The sequence below is a fragment of the Copadichromis virginalis genome, linkage group LG11 (genome assembly GCF_057382275.1).
Source record: "Copadichromis virginalis isolate Kocher_CV1m ecotype Utaka linkage group LG11, C_Virginalis_male_GT1.1, whole genome shotgun sequence".
Classification (NCBI taxonomy): Eukaryota; Metazoa; Chordata; class Actinopteri; order Cichliformes; family Cichlidae; genus Copadichromis; species Copadichromis virginalis.
In genome coordinates this window covers 2,007,075-2,023,824 of record NC_140628.1, presented here as the reverse complement: position 1 = coordinate 2,023,824, position 16,750 = coordinate 2,007,075, and the positions used below count along the sequence as shown (strand labels likewise).

Sequence of the window (16,750 nt, the reverse complement as noted above, 5' to 3'; positions counted from 1 at the left end):
AAACCTTTAGTCCAGCCATGATTTGATGCTCTGTGCTCAGAATATCACTGTTCTCATATTTCTCCTCTGTGGTGATGCTACCTGCTCAGCAACTTTGTGTTGGGAGCTTTGAGTCAATCAGCTGGGTGTCATTTAAACATTGTTTTGGTAGAAGAACCCAGCTCTGTGAAAGTGGATCCTCTGTACACACGACTCTGCATTGTTGCTTCATCTGACTGCTGAATTATTCATGTTACACAACTTTTAAAAATGTGTGTAGACGGTCAAACTTGCCAGCTTTTCCAGGATTTAAACCTTTTTAACAACACTGTAGGAGAACGTCCGCCTATAAACACGTTAATAGATCGATGTGTTTGGTTAGAGCAGGGCGATATGTCCAAAAATATTTATCACCATACACATTTGAGAATTTGTGATAACGATATAACTGACGATATAATTGACACGAGACAAAATACAAAATAAAACTCCACAACTTTATTAGTGCAAAAAAACCCATCAATGTATTTTCACTTAAACAAGCAGCTGTTTTTTATCTGCATTAAAGTTATATAAACATTTAACAGTGCAAATGCAAATTCCTCGCTGACAGTTTAACCAAAAGGCATTTCCAGTGGAGCCGACACATCCTCAGCATAACCATGTATAACATCCACAAAACTTAAAAAGAGGTTAAACACACACAATACGGTAACATTATGTTGAAGCACAGCACATATCACTCCGCGAGGCTCCGCCTACGATAGCCGTAATGCTCCGACAATCCATCAAGCGGTGCGGCTTCGTAGCTTAGCAAAGTCGTACTAGGCAAGGCAAGGCAAGGCAAATTTATTTGTATAGCACAATTCAACAACAAGGTGATTCAAAGTGCTTTACAGAGACATTAGAAACAAAAACAAATAAAAAGCATGATTTAAAATTGATTAAAACAAGCAAACAAACAAACTAACTAAGTAAACACACACATTCACATTTCACACCTGTTCGCGCGATCTGAACCCTTATCGTAAGGGGAGCTACCAGTCCTTCTGTGGACGAGCTACTTTCTATTTTAAATTCCCTGAATTTAAAATACTCTCTAGACCCAGTTGGGGAGCTACCCAGAGCTCTAAACCCACTTAGCAAACAAACAAACAAACAAACAAAACAGTATGTAAAATCAAAACAGATAAAATCAGAACAGTAGATAAAATCAGTAGTTAATGTAAGTTTTGAAATTTAAGCTTAAAAGTGTGGATTTGGTGCTTTATTCAAATGCAGCTGAGAACAGGTGAGTCTTCAACCTGGATTTAAATAAACTGAGTGTTTCAGCTGATCTGAGGCTTTCTGGGAGTTTGTTCCAGATATAAGGAGTATAAAAGTCGTACTGAAACATTTGACAGATTTCTGAGCGCCGTGTACATAAAATGGTTTCGAGGTCAGTAAACACAACCAGAGTTCATACATAAGGCACACGGGGTTATAAGGGGCTCTGTCGACTTTCAGAAAAATCAAAGGATTGATTTAAAGTGTGCCGTATTTTCCAAACAACGCGGTAATAACGACGGCCCGCTAGCATGCGCTACCAAAAATAGTGCTTTGTTGTGTGTCTGACGGACGAAAGCTAAACCAGTTCCACACCAGTGAAGCTGCAGCATTTTTACAAACCAGTTCTGGTTCATGGTTTCATTCAACGATCCACTTTCTCCCTTCTCATTCTCATTCGCTGCCATGCTTTTTCCGCCATGTGCGTATGTAAACAAAGGCACTGTGCATGCGCGTTTTACCCATATTCTATCGCCATGTTTCATTTTCTTATCATTGCCCAACATTATACCGGTGTTACCGTGAACGGTATGATATGGCCCAGCACTATGTTTGGTCATGCATTAGTATCATGTGTGTTGTCAGTTTATATTTAGTTCTCATACAGTTCAATATAAAAATGTAATATCATGACATGTAGTGTAACCTAATGTAAAAATGCTCTTTAGTTTAGTAAGGCCGTCCTAAATGAGTTAAGCTGTGCTATAATTATCCAGTCATTGGTGCAGATGATCCAAACTGGGCACAGGATCAGTTACAGTTACAGTGGTAAGTACTGCTTCTGACTTTGTTCTTATTTCATGGCTGCTTGGATGTTAACAGCAGGTGAATCAAATAAAAAAGGCCTTTTTAATCCTGACCAGGTAAATGGACTGATGTTCCAAACCTGCATTAAAGCTACTTTATTCCATGCATAGACTTGTCCACATTCATCCTGTGTAATTCTCCTCTTCAGCACCAATCTTGGCATTAGGCTCAGAGGAGTCAAGGATCGAACCACCATCCTCCTGAAAAGGAATCTTCAGTGTATTTTTCCTGTGCACGTGGTTTCAGGATGCCCTCCTGTGACTCAGCTCCACTCTGGTTCTTTTGTTCCATTTACTCACTGGAAATGAGCAGACCACACAGACCTTGCCACTGCTGACCCGTAGCTGTGCACGTGCAGACTTATTACACAGTTAACGTTTGCCTGAAGGATGGAGACTGCACACAAGCCATTTGAAGGAGAAAGTCTGTCTCTGTCCTTGCAGAGCCCACACCTAATCAGTCAGTTCCAAGGCCAGGATTCATGAGAGTTCATTTAAAAAAACATCCCTGTGAGCAGATGAAACCTCACCCCCTCCGTCCACTGAGAGGAGAGGACATCACCTCTCCTCTCACTCCCAGCGTGAATAGAACAGATATTCACAGGGACCACGAAGTTTAGAAACCACAGAGCAAAGCAAGGCCTCGACAGTTTCCTGCTGTGCTCTCTGTCACAGCCTCCATTCTGAGACCAACCCTTATAGACGAGGGATAAGGGTGCTGCATTGTTCCACTGATCCTCACCAGCCTGTCACGTCTATTCATTTCCAATGAGAAATGTTTTTTTCCAAGTACTGACTGTCTTCTCCTGTTCCTGTCTCCAGCTGTTTGAGCTGCTCGGCCCAGAGGGGCTGGACATGATCTCAACCCTTCTGCAGCGAAGGGCGGCCATTGTTGACTCCCTCCTCCGCATCCAACCTGACAGGACTGTCTATCCATCAGGTAAGGCCCATGGCAGGCATGTCACCTCAGGGGGGGAAATACTCATGGAAGAATAAGTACTGTGTTCAGTGCGCAGCGTCCTAACATGACTGCATCCTTTGGATTGGATTGCACTGTAGGGACAGTCCTGCACAGTAAAACTAGCCTAAAAGGGAGAAGCTCGTTTGATCGGTGAGGGTTAAACACAGAGTTTCAGATGTCCTTGGTCATAACCTGCAGTTTTAAACGTATCTGAAGTATAAGGTTACACAGGCACCATTGCTCTGCTTGCTGTGACTGACTGTTGGAGTGTTAGCACCACAGGCTAACAACTCTGATGCTGTTGCATGGTGGTATCAGAGGATACTGAGATATTAGCACTGGACCGTAGCACTGTGTAACAAAGTGCTGCAGTATTTCTCTGCATGTGTGGACGGGATGGTTGTTATTTATCTAACCTGCTGTGTGTGTGTGTGTCCAGCTGACTGTGCTTTCCTCGCCATCAGGGAGTGAAGCTGGGCGTGTTTAGACGCTGTTGTCAGATAATGATGATGAGTCTTAGAGACACAGATGATTGGTGCTACATTTGAATCTACAGTAGACCATCTTAGCAGTCTTTCCTAACTTCTTATCATCCAGCATTAAGTCTGCTTAATGTTCCTGTTGATAACAGTTCACACATTGTTTTTTTTTTTTTGTTTTTTTTTTGGCCTGTCCCGTTTGGCTCTTTTGCATCAGAATTGTTGTCTAAAGGCAAAGAAAGATGCCCAACGGATTTACTTTACCAAACTGACCATCCCAGCCTTGCCGTAATGGTCCATTTGATTCACCTTTTATTGTTTATTTTATTTTCACTTGCTGAATACGGGACAGACTTGACAGGGGGAAAGAAGGGGAGAAAGAAAGAGGGAAAGAGAAACAGCTGAGAAGAGGGACGGGGGAGAAGGGCAAAGGACAAAAACCAACAGAACGGGCAGAGAAAAAAAAATGCATCTATCGATCACCTGGATCACCTGCTGAGAAAGAAAAAAGAAAACAAGCAGAAGAGAACAAGAGTAATAGAATAAACAACATCACAATGATATATGGGAATATGACAGTAAATACTAAATGTTAAACATTATTGTGCAGCACATAAGATCAACAGAACACAGTGTGCTTTGAGGTAGGAGCCAAAAAGGGTGTAGTTTGTGGGTGTGATCACCCGTGTGTACACCTGTGAGCATGGACGCGCTTGTTTTTAAAAGGTTCCTTCATGTAATGATCTGCTAGAGGGTGTGGGGGGGCCACAGCCCCGTCTTCCAGGGCTTGAAGCAGGTGTGGAGGAGATCAAAACTCCAGACATCCAGAGGCCCTCAGAACACAAGAGACCAAGGAAGACCAACAGAGGGGCAGCCGCGCCACTGTCCCAGAAAGAGCTGAGGAGAGTCCCAGATGAGGGCTCACTCAGCAGCCGCGGAGCAGAAGCCAGGGGGAGTTGCAGTGACGCGCCCGTGAGCTCCGCCGGCAGCCAGCTGCGCCTGAGTGACCGAGCCCCAGGCCGAGAGGCCGGGGGCACCCCACCTCCGAAGTGGCCCGAGCGAGTCACACATTGTTGCATTGAACCTTCATTTCATTCAGCATGCGACTGGTCCGACATGCGACTGGTCCGACATGCAGTGGTAGTCACAGCCCTGACCTGATTCCCTAACAATGACTGAGAACTGAGAGCATTTCTCCGTTTGTCTGTCAGCTTTGTCCGTTTGTGTTTTTAACTTTTCTTAAGGACTTTTAAAAAGTGAGGGAGGTTTTGTTTGTTTTTTTACAAAAATAAATGAACTAAAAAGCTGCCTGCATGGAGACAAACTCCTGGCTTAGTCTGAGGGAGAGTTGAACATGTAGCTGATTATAGTAAAACTATCTGCAGGTTGATTTACCCTTTAAGACCTACCATAGAACCAAGTCCGCCAGAGCTTATAGTATATTCTTACATGCTGTGGAGCCATTTCTGGGAGCATTTCAAGTTGCTATACATCAATACAACCATTACAGCCAAAATTTTAATAATATGTCTGCATTAAGTGCATAGTAATTACATAAATTGCAAAAAAGTGCAATGAATTACAAAAACATTTAAAATCGTTTTTGTTTTTTTAACATATATTTCTAGTTAGAGAAATTTAAGAGGCTTATCCCTCAAAACTGTAAATACAAAAAAGTTGCACAAAATAGTTTCCCACCACAGGAAATTTATTTTAAGTGTCTTCATAGTTTTATTTTTGAAATACACCAATTTTTATATACTGCAGGAAAAACGAAAATAAATATTATAATGCAAATTTGCAAAAAAACAGCATATGCATCAAAATAAACTATTTCCAGCAGAGCAATATGAGTCCTCAGCATCCCAGAAACGACACAGAAAGTCACAAAGCCAAACATAACTTTTAAAAACACCAGTATAGGCTCATGAGGCCCTAATGGTAAAAAACTACATTTCCGCAAAATGACGTCACTTCCGGTTTCGGGCAGGTCATGGTGGACATGTGATAGTTCGCGCTGATGGACGTAGGAAGTGTTACAAACAGCTGATCGGATCGGCAAAGCGTGTTTCTGGAATATCATGTTTTTGTTGCTGCAAGTGCTTTTTATGCAGTTTTTGCAAAGCTTTATGTGGAAGGAAACCGTGACCGAGGACAAGCTGATGGCATCAGATGTAAGTACAACTCCTCCAGTTTCATATGCAAAAAAAATTATTGTGCTAGCTCACGTGGTTGCAGAGCTACCGGGATTTAAAAATAGTTACGCAAAACGAAGCGTGGCCGCCCCGACCGGCTTTAAAGGGTTAAAGCCACCCGTCCACTCTCTTGCATTAATATCTGCAGTGTGCAGGGCTGCTCTGCAAAGGGAGCACAGGGTGTACTCCACTACATTTATTTTAGTTACTAATTAGCATGTCAATCAAACTATAAATAACAAATCAAGACTAGCAGCTGCCAGTGCTAACCCTCAGCCTCCAGGCTGTACAACCGTCAGGTGGCACCAGTCCCTGAAAGTTGTAGAAAACACAATTACCATAATTACCAGTATCAGTTCAAATGGCCAAGTAGGAACACAAAGTCATGATAAATCTATAAAGCACTGAGATACCGTCACTTTGTGTTATTGGCTTTGTTATGGTGAGGACTGCAGCTGGACCATCGGGGGTTTTGACTGATATTCTACTCAAACCTGTTAGCATGTTAGCATGTATGCCATAGAGATAACATTGAAGCAGAGTTACTGGAGCGACTAATCAGATGAGCTGTTACGTGTAAGTTCATTTCATCCACCCTAGAAGGTGTGGGTGTTTATGAGAGACACACCTTTTTTTGATCGAGGTCTTTTTATTGAACAAAAAATTGCTTTTAACAACAATTAAAGCAGTATTAACAAACAGCCCTCCCCCCCCCTCCCCAGAACAGTGTAACTAAAACTCAGCCAGAGAAGAAAGAAATAAGATAAAATAAAATTACAGATAAAAAGTAAATAATAACATAAATGAATGCAAGCAAGGGGAAAAAACAAAACACACTGGATTTAAACTTTCAAAGTAAGTTAGAAAAGGTTTCCGTATGTCATAAAATGTCCGAGCCGAACCTTTTACAGTGTAGCCGATCTTTTCCAGCTGAGTATTGTACATGACATCCTTAACCCAGTGCCCATAGACAGATGGAAGTGGCTCTTTCCATTTCAATAAGATCAACCTACGGCCAAAAGAGTGCAAGAAGATCAGAGTGTGATTCAGAAAGACTGGCATCACCCCAAAAATGGCCATAAATGGACAGGCTGTAATTGGAATGCCACATATCTTGGACATGGTTTCAAATATACTTTTCCAAAAGCTACCCAATTTTGGACAAGTCCAAAACATGTGAAGTACAGAAGCAGGCTGTTGTCTACACCGGTCACATGTGGGGTCAAACCCATCCTTGATTTTGCTCAATCTAGTTTTAGACCAGTGGAGACGGTGAACCACTTTAAACTGAATCACCACATGCTGGAGGCAGGTAGATGATGAAAACATCCTATTGATGATCCTATGCCAAGTCTGGGCCATCCTCTTCCCCATTGTTCCCTAAGAGATTGCAGTGTGGACAGCTTATAATTACTTAACAGCTCATAAACATCACTTATAACCCGCTTGGCGTCCAGTTTAAGATCAAAAACATCATCCAAAAGAGACGGAGGTGGACAGGACGGAAAGCACTCAGTATTAGAAGCAACAAAGTTCCCAAGTTGTAGATACCTGAAAAAATGTGACTGAGGGATCTTGAACTTAGTCACCAATTGTCCAAGTGAACAGAAGATATTGTCTGTGAGAAGAGCATTCATTGAACTTACTCCAAGCTTTGTCCATTTGTTAAATGCCTCGTCCGTTAAGGATGGAGAGAACAGGCAATGTCTATGCGGTGGTGCAATAAGGGAGAGTTCAGCCTGTTTAAAGTGAGCTGGTACCATAATGTCAGTGAATGGATGACGAGAGGGTTTGTGGTAAAGCTGGAGACAGGTCCTGCCAGGGCTAATCTGGCACACAGCAAAGACAGCAGGGAGGATTCACTGCTCCAGTGCTACCCATGATAATTAACTACCATGAACTTTTACCCAGTACAATCATCCCTTATATTAGATGCCCAGTAATACAACAAAAAATTTGGAAGTGCTAAGCCCCCTGTGCACCACGGTCTGTTTCAGACTAGGTGGCTTTTGTTCCAAATGAAGGAAGAAATTTGACTATTCAGATTGTTAAAGAAAGACTTGGTTAAAAAATTGGAAGACATTGGAAAAAATACAGAAATTTAGGAAATATACTCATCTTGATGATATTTATTCTACCACCCAGCGAAAGAGGCAAGGACTCCCACTTTCCAAAATCCTCTTTTAGCTAAGACAATAAAGGAGGATAATTCGTTTTATACAAGTCTTTGGTTCTGTGTCACCCAAATATTTAGTTATAGCTGGGTTTGAAAGGTGCTAAAATAGACGAAAATGCCCCAGTTGTCGTTCCTATAGGCATTGCCCCGCTCTTCCCAAAATTCACCTTGTATCCAGAAATTGTCCCAAATTCCTTAAGTATATCCAAAAGTTTAGGGAGGCTATTTGGAAATAAACAAAAACAAACAAAACCCCGTGAGGAAATCAGTACAGTCAAAGCTTCACTCTGGTGACCCTGGCGGGTGATTGGCCTGATGTGGTAACCACAAATGATTATCAATATCAATTGAAATAATAAATTTAATTCAGTTTCAATTTTATTTACACGGCATCAAATCACAACAACAGTCGCCTCAAGGCGCTTTATACTGTACAGTAGACCCTACAATAATAGATACAGAGAAAAAGCCAACAATCATATGACCCCCTATGAGCAGCACTTTGGCAACAGTGGGAAGGAAAAACTCCCTTTTAACAGGAAGAAAGCTCCAGCAGAACCAGGCTCAGGGAGGGGCGGGGCCATCTGCTGTGATTGGTTGGGGTGAGAGAAGGAAGACAAGATAAAGACATGCTGTGGAAGAGAGACAGAGGTTAATAACAGATATGATTTAATGCAGAGAGGTCTATTAATACATAGTGAGTGAAGAAGAGACACCCAGTGCATCATGGGAATCCCCGGCAGCTATTGCAGCATAACTAAGGGAGGATTCAGGGTCACCTAGTCCAGCCCTAACTATATGCTTTAGCAAAAAGGAAAGTTTGAAGCCTAATCTTAAAAGTAGAGATAGTGTCTACCTTTAAGATTAAGCTTCAAACTTTTGTGATTAAAAAATCCTACGCGCCCGGTCGTCCCTGAAATACTCGTGTCACCAGAGGCAAACATCATTTCTGCTTTCTCATTAGAGACCAAACGGTGATTATTCTCAGGGATTCGTCAGAGCTCTATGTGAACACATCTTCTTATCATGGTCATTCTGACCACAAACTGCAGCCGTCGTGTCAGGAAGGAGTGTGGAAAGCTTTCACCACTTCAGCTCTGGCCTGCACAGTCACAGCAACGTTACGGCACAAAGGTTATTATCATGGTGAAAACTCAGCTTCGGAAAAACCTGGAAAACCAAAAAATGAATGAAAAATGATTCATGAATGGGAGCGCGGTTCCCAAATTAAAAGTGTCAGAGGTTGTCAGGAGCCTACATGATGATGGTGTGGTTTAAAGGAGCCTACGCCACCTGCAGCTGTCACATTCACTAAACTGGTGTCTCACACTGATGTTAAGGTCAGCAGATGGTTTCACTGAAACAGCACCATTAATATAAGAGATAAGATTAGATAGAACTTTATTAATCCCTCGGGTGGGTTCCTCTGGGAAATTCGATTTCCAAAAAGCACAGCACCGACAGAAGTTACAGAATATTATACACACACACACACACACACACACACACACACACACACACACACACACACACACACACACACACACACACACATAAATACAGAGACAAATATAAATAAAATATACAAAGGGGATAAATAGAATAAATAGGAATAAAAAATAAAAATACAAGTGAATTGCACATTTCAAGTATTGAGGTCTATTGCACTGTTGACCAAAAAAGTGGACCACATCAGTCCAGCTCTGAGGTCCTTACACTGGCTGCCTGTCCGTCAGAGGATAGACTTTAAAGTTCTGATGCTGGCCTATAAAGCTCTGAATGGTTTAGGACCAAAATACATCAATGACCTCCTGACCCAGTATGAACCTTCCAGATCCCTCAGGTCATCTGGATCCGGTCTTTTATCAGTTCCCAGAGTCAGAACCAGACACGGAGAAGCTGCATTCAGCTTTTATGCTCCTTATATCTGGAACAAACTCCCAGAAAGCCTCAGATCAGCTGAAACACTCAGTTTATTTAAATCCAGGTTGAAGACTCACCTGTTCTCAGCTGCATTTGAATAAAGCACCAAATCCACACTTTAAGCTTAAATTTCAAAACTTACATTTAACTACTGATTTTATCTACTGTTCTGATTTTATCTGTTTTGATTTTATATACTGTTTTGTTTGTTTGTTTGTTTGTTTGTTAATTAGTTAGTTAGTTTATTTGCTTGTTTTAATCAATTTTAAATCATGCTTTTTATTTGTTCTTGTTTCTAATATCTCTGTAAAGCACTTTGAATCACCTTGTTGTTGAATTGTGCTATACAAATAAACTTGCCTTGCCTTGCCTTGCCTTGCCTTGCCTTGTTGACTATTTACAAAAGGTATTGCACAGTGAGGTGAAGAGGCACTACAGCTTAGTTGTTCCCTCCTTTGTCCCCCTGTTTCCCCTCCCTCTCCCCTCCAGAGAGGAGTTAAACAGTTTGATGGTGTGTGGGACAAAGGAGTTTTTAAGTCTGTTAGTTCTTGTCTTGGGGAGAAGCAACCTGTAGACATATATAAACCAGTGGACACAGCCATGTTCAGTCTACCTCTCACACACTGAGAAGAGACGTGTTAGTTTCACTTCAATAACAGTCTGACAGCAGGTGTGCAAAATATCTGTCAGTCACCTCACATTTAGATGACGTGTAAATGTTCAGAAGCAAAGCTGTGGTGAAATGCTGCCAACCCACAGCTGGGACAGTGGTGGTGTTGCTGGACCCCACTGGTGGGCTGATGTAAGCCACTGTACTTGGACAGTAACAGAACAGCTCGTTAGCGTGAAAACGTTTCAGTTGTGATTTTGGTCACACCCATGCGCTGTTTCACACGTCAGCCAATTTCGAAGAAGTCCCGATCAGCGTCGAGAAATTGGACTCGCCAGACAGCTTTTGAGATTACTGTTGCCTTGACAACTGAGGGTGAAATCAGGAGGGGTTAAAAAAGGCTGATTAAATTTTCCACTATTTGCATGCCATCAAGAAGAGTGGGATTTAGTGCGAATGCCTGTCTCTTGCTGATTAGCTTTTTAAATTCCAGTTTGGCACTTGCATGTTTATCAGAGCAGATTCTCTCGGTGGCTCCTCTCCACGTGTCAGCGGCCGACGGAGGCAGCGCCGTGTGGGACGCACCCTTAAAAGACGAGATGGCCACACTCGCAGAAAGTGTTTGACCAATTTTGGAAAGAAATATTTGAGGCAGTCGTACCCAGTGTGGTACATTTTAATGCCCTCACACTTTGATGAGCTGATTCTAGGCTCCCGTGGGCAGTGGAAACATCTGCCTGTTCCTGCTGTCTCCGTGTACAGGGAGGAACACGGGAGGAACACGGGAGGAACTGCCTGCCGGGCCGCTAACGTTTACAAGGCTGCAGTGTTTAACGGAAGGAAAGAACGTGGCAGAGGGTCACATCCTAGTTGGATGCTTGCAGGGTCGTTAATGACAAAGTAACTTGTTATTACAGCAGATAACATTTAACATGGATACATATGATAACCTTCTGTTTCAGGCCTCACTGATTAGAAACAGCTGATAGGACCACGTGGTCTGTGCTGGGTTTGAGAAACCTGAAGCTGAGTAAGGACATTATGTTCTCCACATTGGTTGCTGAGATGGGGACACATCATCGAGGCGAGGAAAGGTCCAAGCACCTGTACATACCCAGAGGTAGCCTGCCTTTGAGCATGTCTGTACAGATGTAGTACAGCAGGTGTCCACAGGATGTAGGAAGCTGTCTCTCTGACAACCTTAGAAAGAAGGCGATGATGCTCGTGTTGCTCTGACAAGCTCCCACAGGCGTCCTCGGGCCATAACCAGAACAGAAGCTCACAGACGACCGTGTGACAGCGAGCAGACACGAGCTCAGCTGATTCGGGGATGTTTGCATCATTCTCCATGTAAGCAAGCCCAGCAAGAAAACAACATGAATGTCTGCTACTCGTTTCTGCACAGTCACGTTTCCATTGAATGACTCTGTGACTGCAGGAATGTTTAGCTGGCACAAATGTTCGTGCTGCAGGCAAACACATATCAGCCCGTATGGAAAAGATATTTATAAATCTTCTAACGTTTGTGTCTGTCGTGTGTGAAACTTGTATGAAAAGCATACGAGAGTGAAAACAGATATAAGATCCCTTGAAAAATTATATAAATGAAACGTGTATGTTTTGGATACTTCCTAAAACAATATGTGAAAGTGATGAGAAACGAGTAAGTCATATATGAGTCACTATATGAAACAGGCCACATGTCATGCACGTCTTTTATGAGTTTTTTCTATTTCTTTTCCATGTGGCAGGTTTCCACTCATCATCTAATGTCCATTTGTTAGGTCTGGGTAACGTCTTAGACTCTTCTCTTCTAATAAGTACAAATCTACATGACTTTACTAAGACCAGGGATACAGAACCGTGTCGCTCACATGCATGCACTCAGACCCACTAGTTAATATAATCAGTACCCAGAGGACACACGAGGACACGGGGAAGCCCAACACTTTCATTTACACTCCGACAGCTCAGAAATGAAAATGCTTTGAATGTTTTCATGAACGGTGAAGTGATGATCTGTCCTGCAGTCGTTCATCAGCCGTCTGAGGCTCTGTCCTAACAGTGGCGTGGAGTTCGCTGTGTGTGTTTGACAGTGTCGTGTTTCGGTCCTTCAAAAACAACAAGATTGTCATAGAAATGTGAATGTGTGAGTGTAAAGGACTCGCCCTGCTTTGACACTGCTCCAAAGGAACATTACAAATGTAAAATGGATTTAGCTTTTTCATCCATGAATCTCTTTCAGACAGGCACTGCATGTCAGAGCTACCATACAGTACCACCAAACCCAAAAGCTGGTAATGACCACAAGCACCACTGTTTGTGTGAAACACCCTGATCTGTCTCGCTGACGCTCAATTATAGCTCTGTGATCGCTCGGGAAATGAGTCCTCGAAACCTGGAGTCACTGCTAGAGACATATAACCAGGCACGATAGCTCCCAGAGAGAGGGCCAATAAAGGACGGGGGATGGTGCAAAGAGGATGACGAGGAGGTGGGAGGGTGAGAGTGACAGGAGGAGGGGGGCTGTTAGAGTGCAGGGGGGCTGTGCAGCAGGTAGAGCCGCTAGGTGAGATAAAAAAGAAATCATTCAGTCAATCAGCCCGGGCCGTGGTGCAATCATGAGATCTCATCTGCTTTCAAGAGCAATTCTGCCTTTATTGAGCTGTTGTGTCTCAAACAGGGAGGCTGCAGCGGCCAAGCTTAACCCGTGCACTGCCAGATAGAGCTGTATTCCTACCTGACTTCAGCATGCTGCTGAGAACTAACGATGAGCTGTTTCCTTCAGATCTCAGCCTCAAGGTCAGCGCTGAAGTGACCAAGCCCACGTACGGGTGCCAGGTGACCATCCAATCAGAGCAGGAGAAACAAATGCTAAAGATGTATCGAAGGGAGGAGAAGAAAGAGAGGAAGAGATTCAAAGGAGGCGATGAGGGTGACTCTACGGATGCTCTCCTGACCTTTGACCCCAGAGAGATGAGAGCCCAGCGGTACGTCGTCTCTACAAACCTCATCTTAGTGTCTGTGTGTCTTTGTTGTGTGCCCACCTGGGCTCTCAGGTGTGTGTGACTGGCAGCCTCCTGCATTTTTCATGACAGCTTCAAAAAAGCAAAGCTGCTTTTCTTTGGGGGGGGCTGGAGGGGGGCAGGAAGATCCTTCCAAAAGTTTAATCTCAGAGGGTAAAAAAGCAGCGATCTGTTTAATTAAAATGTTAGCGTGTGCAGATCCAGCGCAGTGTGAAGACAAAGATTAGCCCCTTTATAAAGCCTCACATCTTTGCCTCTTCACTGGGCTCATCCATCACAGGTTTGTTTCCACAGCTGTGGATCAAGATGAGGGCCGGGCCGTGGATCTGACACTGTGCCAATTTAAATGTTAAAGCTCTGTTTACTGTCTTACTGTTGTACGTGTGCCTCGGTGCAGAGAGCAGGCCCTGCTGACTGCCCGCCACGAACCTGTGCTGAGCAGAGACAGGGTCTACGAGCGGATCCGATATCCCAACGTCTACGACAACCTCGCAGAGGCCACGAAGACGGCTGCGTTTGTGGGAGGAGCCAGGGTGAGGCTGATTTTACTGTGCTGCACTCTCTGCCTCTGATGTGTGACATGACCCACAGGTTTAAAGTGCGCGTGCTCTGTGCTTCGTTTTTCCTTTTCTTACTGTTCTGGAGGAAGGCTAAATCATTTATCTGTGCAGCGGGGATAATCCCATCTTAACATTGTGTGATAACATCATTCTTGCTGCTTCATTGCATTTTACACTGTGGGAGATGGCTCTCACGAAGTCTGAGCCCGTGTCAGAGTGTAGAATCACTTTAGTGGCTGTCAGGCTGCTGAACGAATCACAGAGAAGAAACACAGTGTGACCATCTCACGGCGTGGGTCTGTGACCACGACACAGTGCTGAGAACCATCACAGGAAATAGTCTCTGGGCTCAGGACGCATGTGTCTGTGCAGCAGCAGGTCTCCTTAATCACTGGCTTCTGCTGCTCGGTAAATGAATGAACGTGTGTGAGAAAAGTGATTAAGCCTGAAGAACATCTGGAACTAAAGGCTCAGCGATCAGCTTGAGCTGTCGGGCAGAAGGAAACGTTTCATATGACCGAACCAGCTGACTGCTTCATGAAGCATGTTTCCTCCATCAGCTGGTAGAAGCTGTTCCTCTGCACAGACAGGACGTAGGTTCACTGATGATGGTCAGAGATGGGGCGCTCTAGTGTAGAAAGCTGAGCTCGTGTACTCGTGAACCTGTAAGTCAGACGCTTCCACAGTGGCTTCATTTCCCATGTGACAGTTACTGGAGTCGGTCAGGTGGGCTCTTTTTCTTTTATAGGCACTGACTTGATGTTCATATTTAGTCTTTATTATCATCAGTGACAGTTTCAACGTGGTTATGTTAGACTCTGTAGTCACATAGAGAACATGCTACAGACCCAGTCTGGGCTCAGAGAGGCGTTTTGCTCTGTGGACCTACATCCTGTGTTGTGTTATGGACCCAGGCTCCTCTGTGCTGTTCATCTCTAACTCCCACTTAACTCCAAATACCAAGTACACTCTGCTCATAGTGTTTTGCGTTTTTGCAGTGGGGAAACTAAACGTATTGCTTCAGATTCACAGTGTTCAAATTCCTGTTAAATGTTCTGTGTCTTATGAAGCGCCTTGAGGCGACTTTTGTTGTGATTTGGCGCTATATAAATAAAATTGAATTGAATTGAATTGAATTGAATTGAGATATTGTGTCAAACCTTTTCTTCTGTTTGGTCGTTCAGATGCTGCTGCCCGAGGGAATCCGCAGAGAAAACTGTAAGATGTACGAAGAAGTGGAGATCCCACCCAATGAGCCCATGCCTGTTGGGTTTGAAGAAAAGCCCGTCTACATCTCTGAAATAGACGAGGTAGGAGCTGCTGTGTGCTTAGATCTGTTTGCGGGGACCAACAGCCAGCTGTGGGGACAAACGCCCCGCCCCCACAGGTCTGAAGCCATGTTTGAGGCTCACAGTGGTTTTAGTGTCAGGGTTCAGTTTATGTTCAATAGTCCTCACTAAGATATGAAAACGTGTGTGTGTGTGTGTGTGTGTGTGTGTGTGTGTGTGTGTGTGTGTGTGTGTGTGTGTGTGTGTGTGTGTGTGTGTGTGTGTGTGCATTAAAAACCATGAGAATGTTAATATGGAGAATATTGACCATAACCACAATGCTTACTGGAAACCCCCCCACCTCCACATGTCCCACATATGTACACTACAGGTCCTTCCACAACAGTCACAGCAGCACTCCAGGTCACTTCTATCTTCTTTCAGTTCAGACTGGGTGAACTGGTCTATCTCCAGCTTAAGTTCACACTGTTTACTTTCCCAGCATTTACTCTGTCTTGTGTCTGTGATCACCTTCTTGATATTAGTCTTATAATTATAGACGCAGCTTTCTGTTTGAGAGTACGATTCCACATTCATGACGTTTGGTTAGTTGGTGATCGAATGTTGATGGCCATCTGTCTGTACGAGTTAGCCTGGGTCGACCCGGGTTTGTACCCTTCCCTCTCTGTCACAGCTCAGAAAGGCTCCGTCCTCCTGAGCCCGGGAAAATCCTGACGTAGAAAAGCAGTGTGGTGTTAATGAAATACACCTGTGTTGTCTCTGCACGGCGTCTCGGGTGGCACGCTTGAGTGAGACGTAGCACACTGAGGTCCTCACACTCGATGAAATAACTGGCTGCTGTACTTCATCAAGTACCTGAGCATGAACCACAGGAACTGTTTGTGTGTCTGTTAAGCTGCCAGGAGAAGTTGATCATGTGACTGTAGCACTCACAGCTGTCAGCCTGAGTGGCAGCTTGATGGACAAACCCACACTCACACTGGTACGTTCTGACTGTACCCAGTCACCATTAGGCCAAGCAAGAGAGAGCAGCAGGCTGGAGAACCTGCAGCTGAGTTCGATCTGTCTTAGAGAGGAGCAGGACTGCATCAGAGTGCACACTCATCGAAAGCGCTGCTCTGATGCTGCTGTTGAAGATGCAGCAGAAGATCACGTCATGAAGACACCAACGTGGAGCATCCATGAAGCTCAAAGCTGCAGGAAATGAGTGTAACTGTTACCACTGTTAGCCTTCATGTCATTCACGCTGACACAATCATAAACAGGACTGATCGCTGTGACGGAAGCATGTGTGTCCTGTGCTGTGACTAACTGATGCATGGATGCTTTAATCACATCAACGCGTTGTGCCTTTTGTTGTCGTCACAGTTGAGCATACTTGCTCCTGTGTGTGTGTGTGTACTTCAGTAGCTGTCAGCTT

General features: G+C 43.9%; 1 protein-coding gene across 4 annotated transcripts in view; it reads left to right on the top strand.

Annotated features, from left to right (window-relative positions):
• The window catches only part of ascc3 (activating signal cointegrator 1 complex subunit 3), a 139,535-nt gene that overhangs the window by 21,982 nt on the left and 100,803 nt on the right, over positions 1-16,750 (top strand). For all 4 annotated transcript variants that reach the window (XM_085472844.1, XM_085472842.1, XM_085472841.1 and 1 more), the window contains 4 exons: positions 2,934-3,051; positions 13,244-13,445; positions 13,879-14,014; positions 15,226-15,351. In XM_085472844.1, coding sequence (XP_085328970.1) covers positions 2,934-3,051; positions 13,244-13,445; positions 13,879-14,014; positions 15,226-15,351 — 582 coding nt within the window. The remainder of the gene's footprint in view (positions 1-2,933; positions 3,052-13,243; positions 13,446-13,878; positions 14,015-15,225; positions 15,352-16,750) is intronic.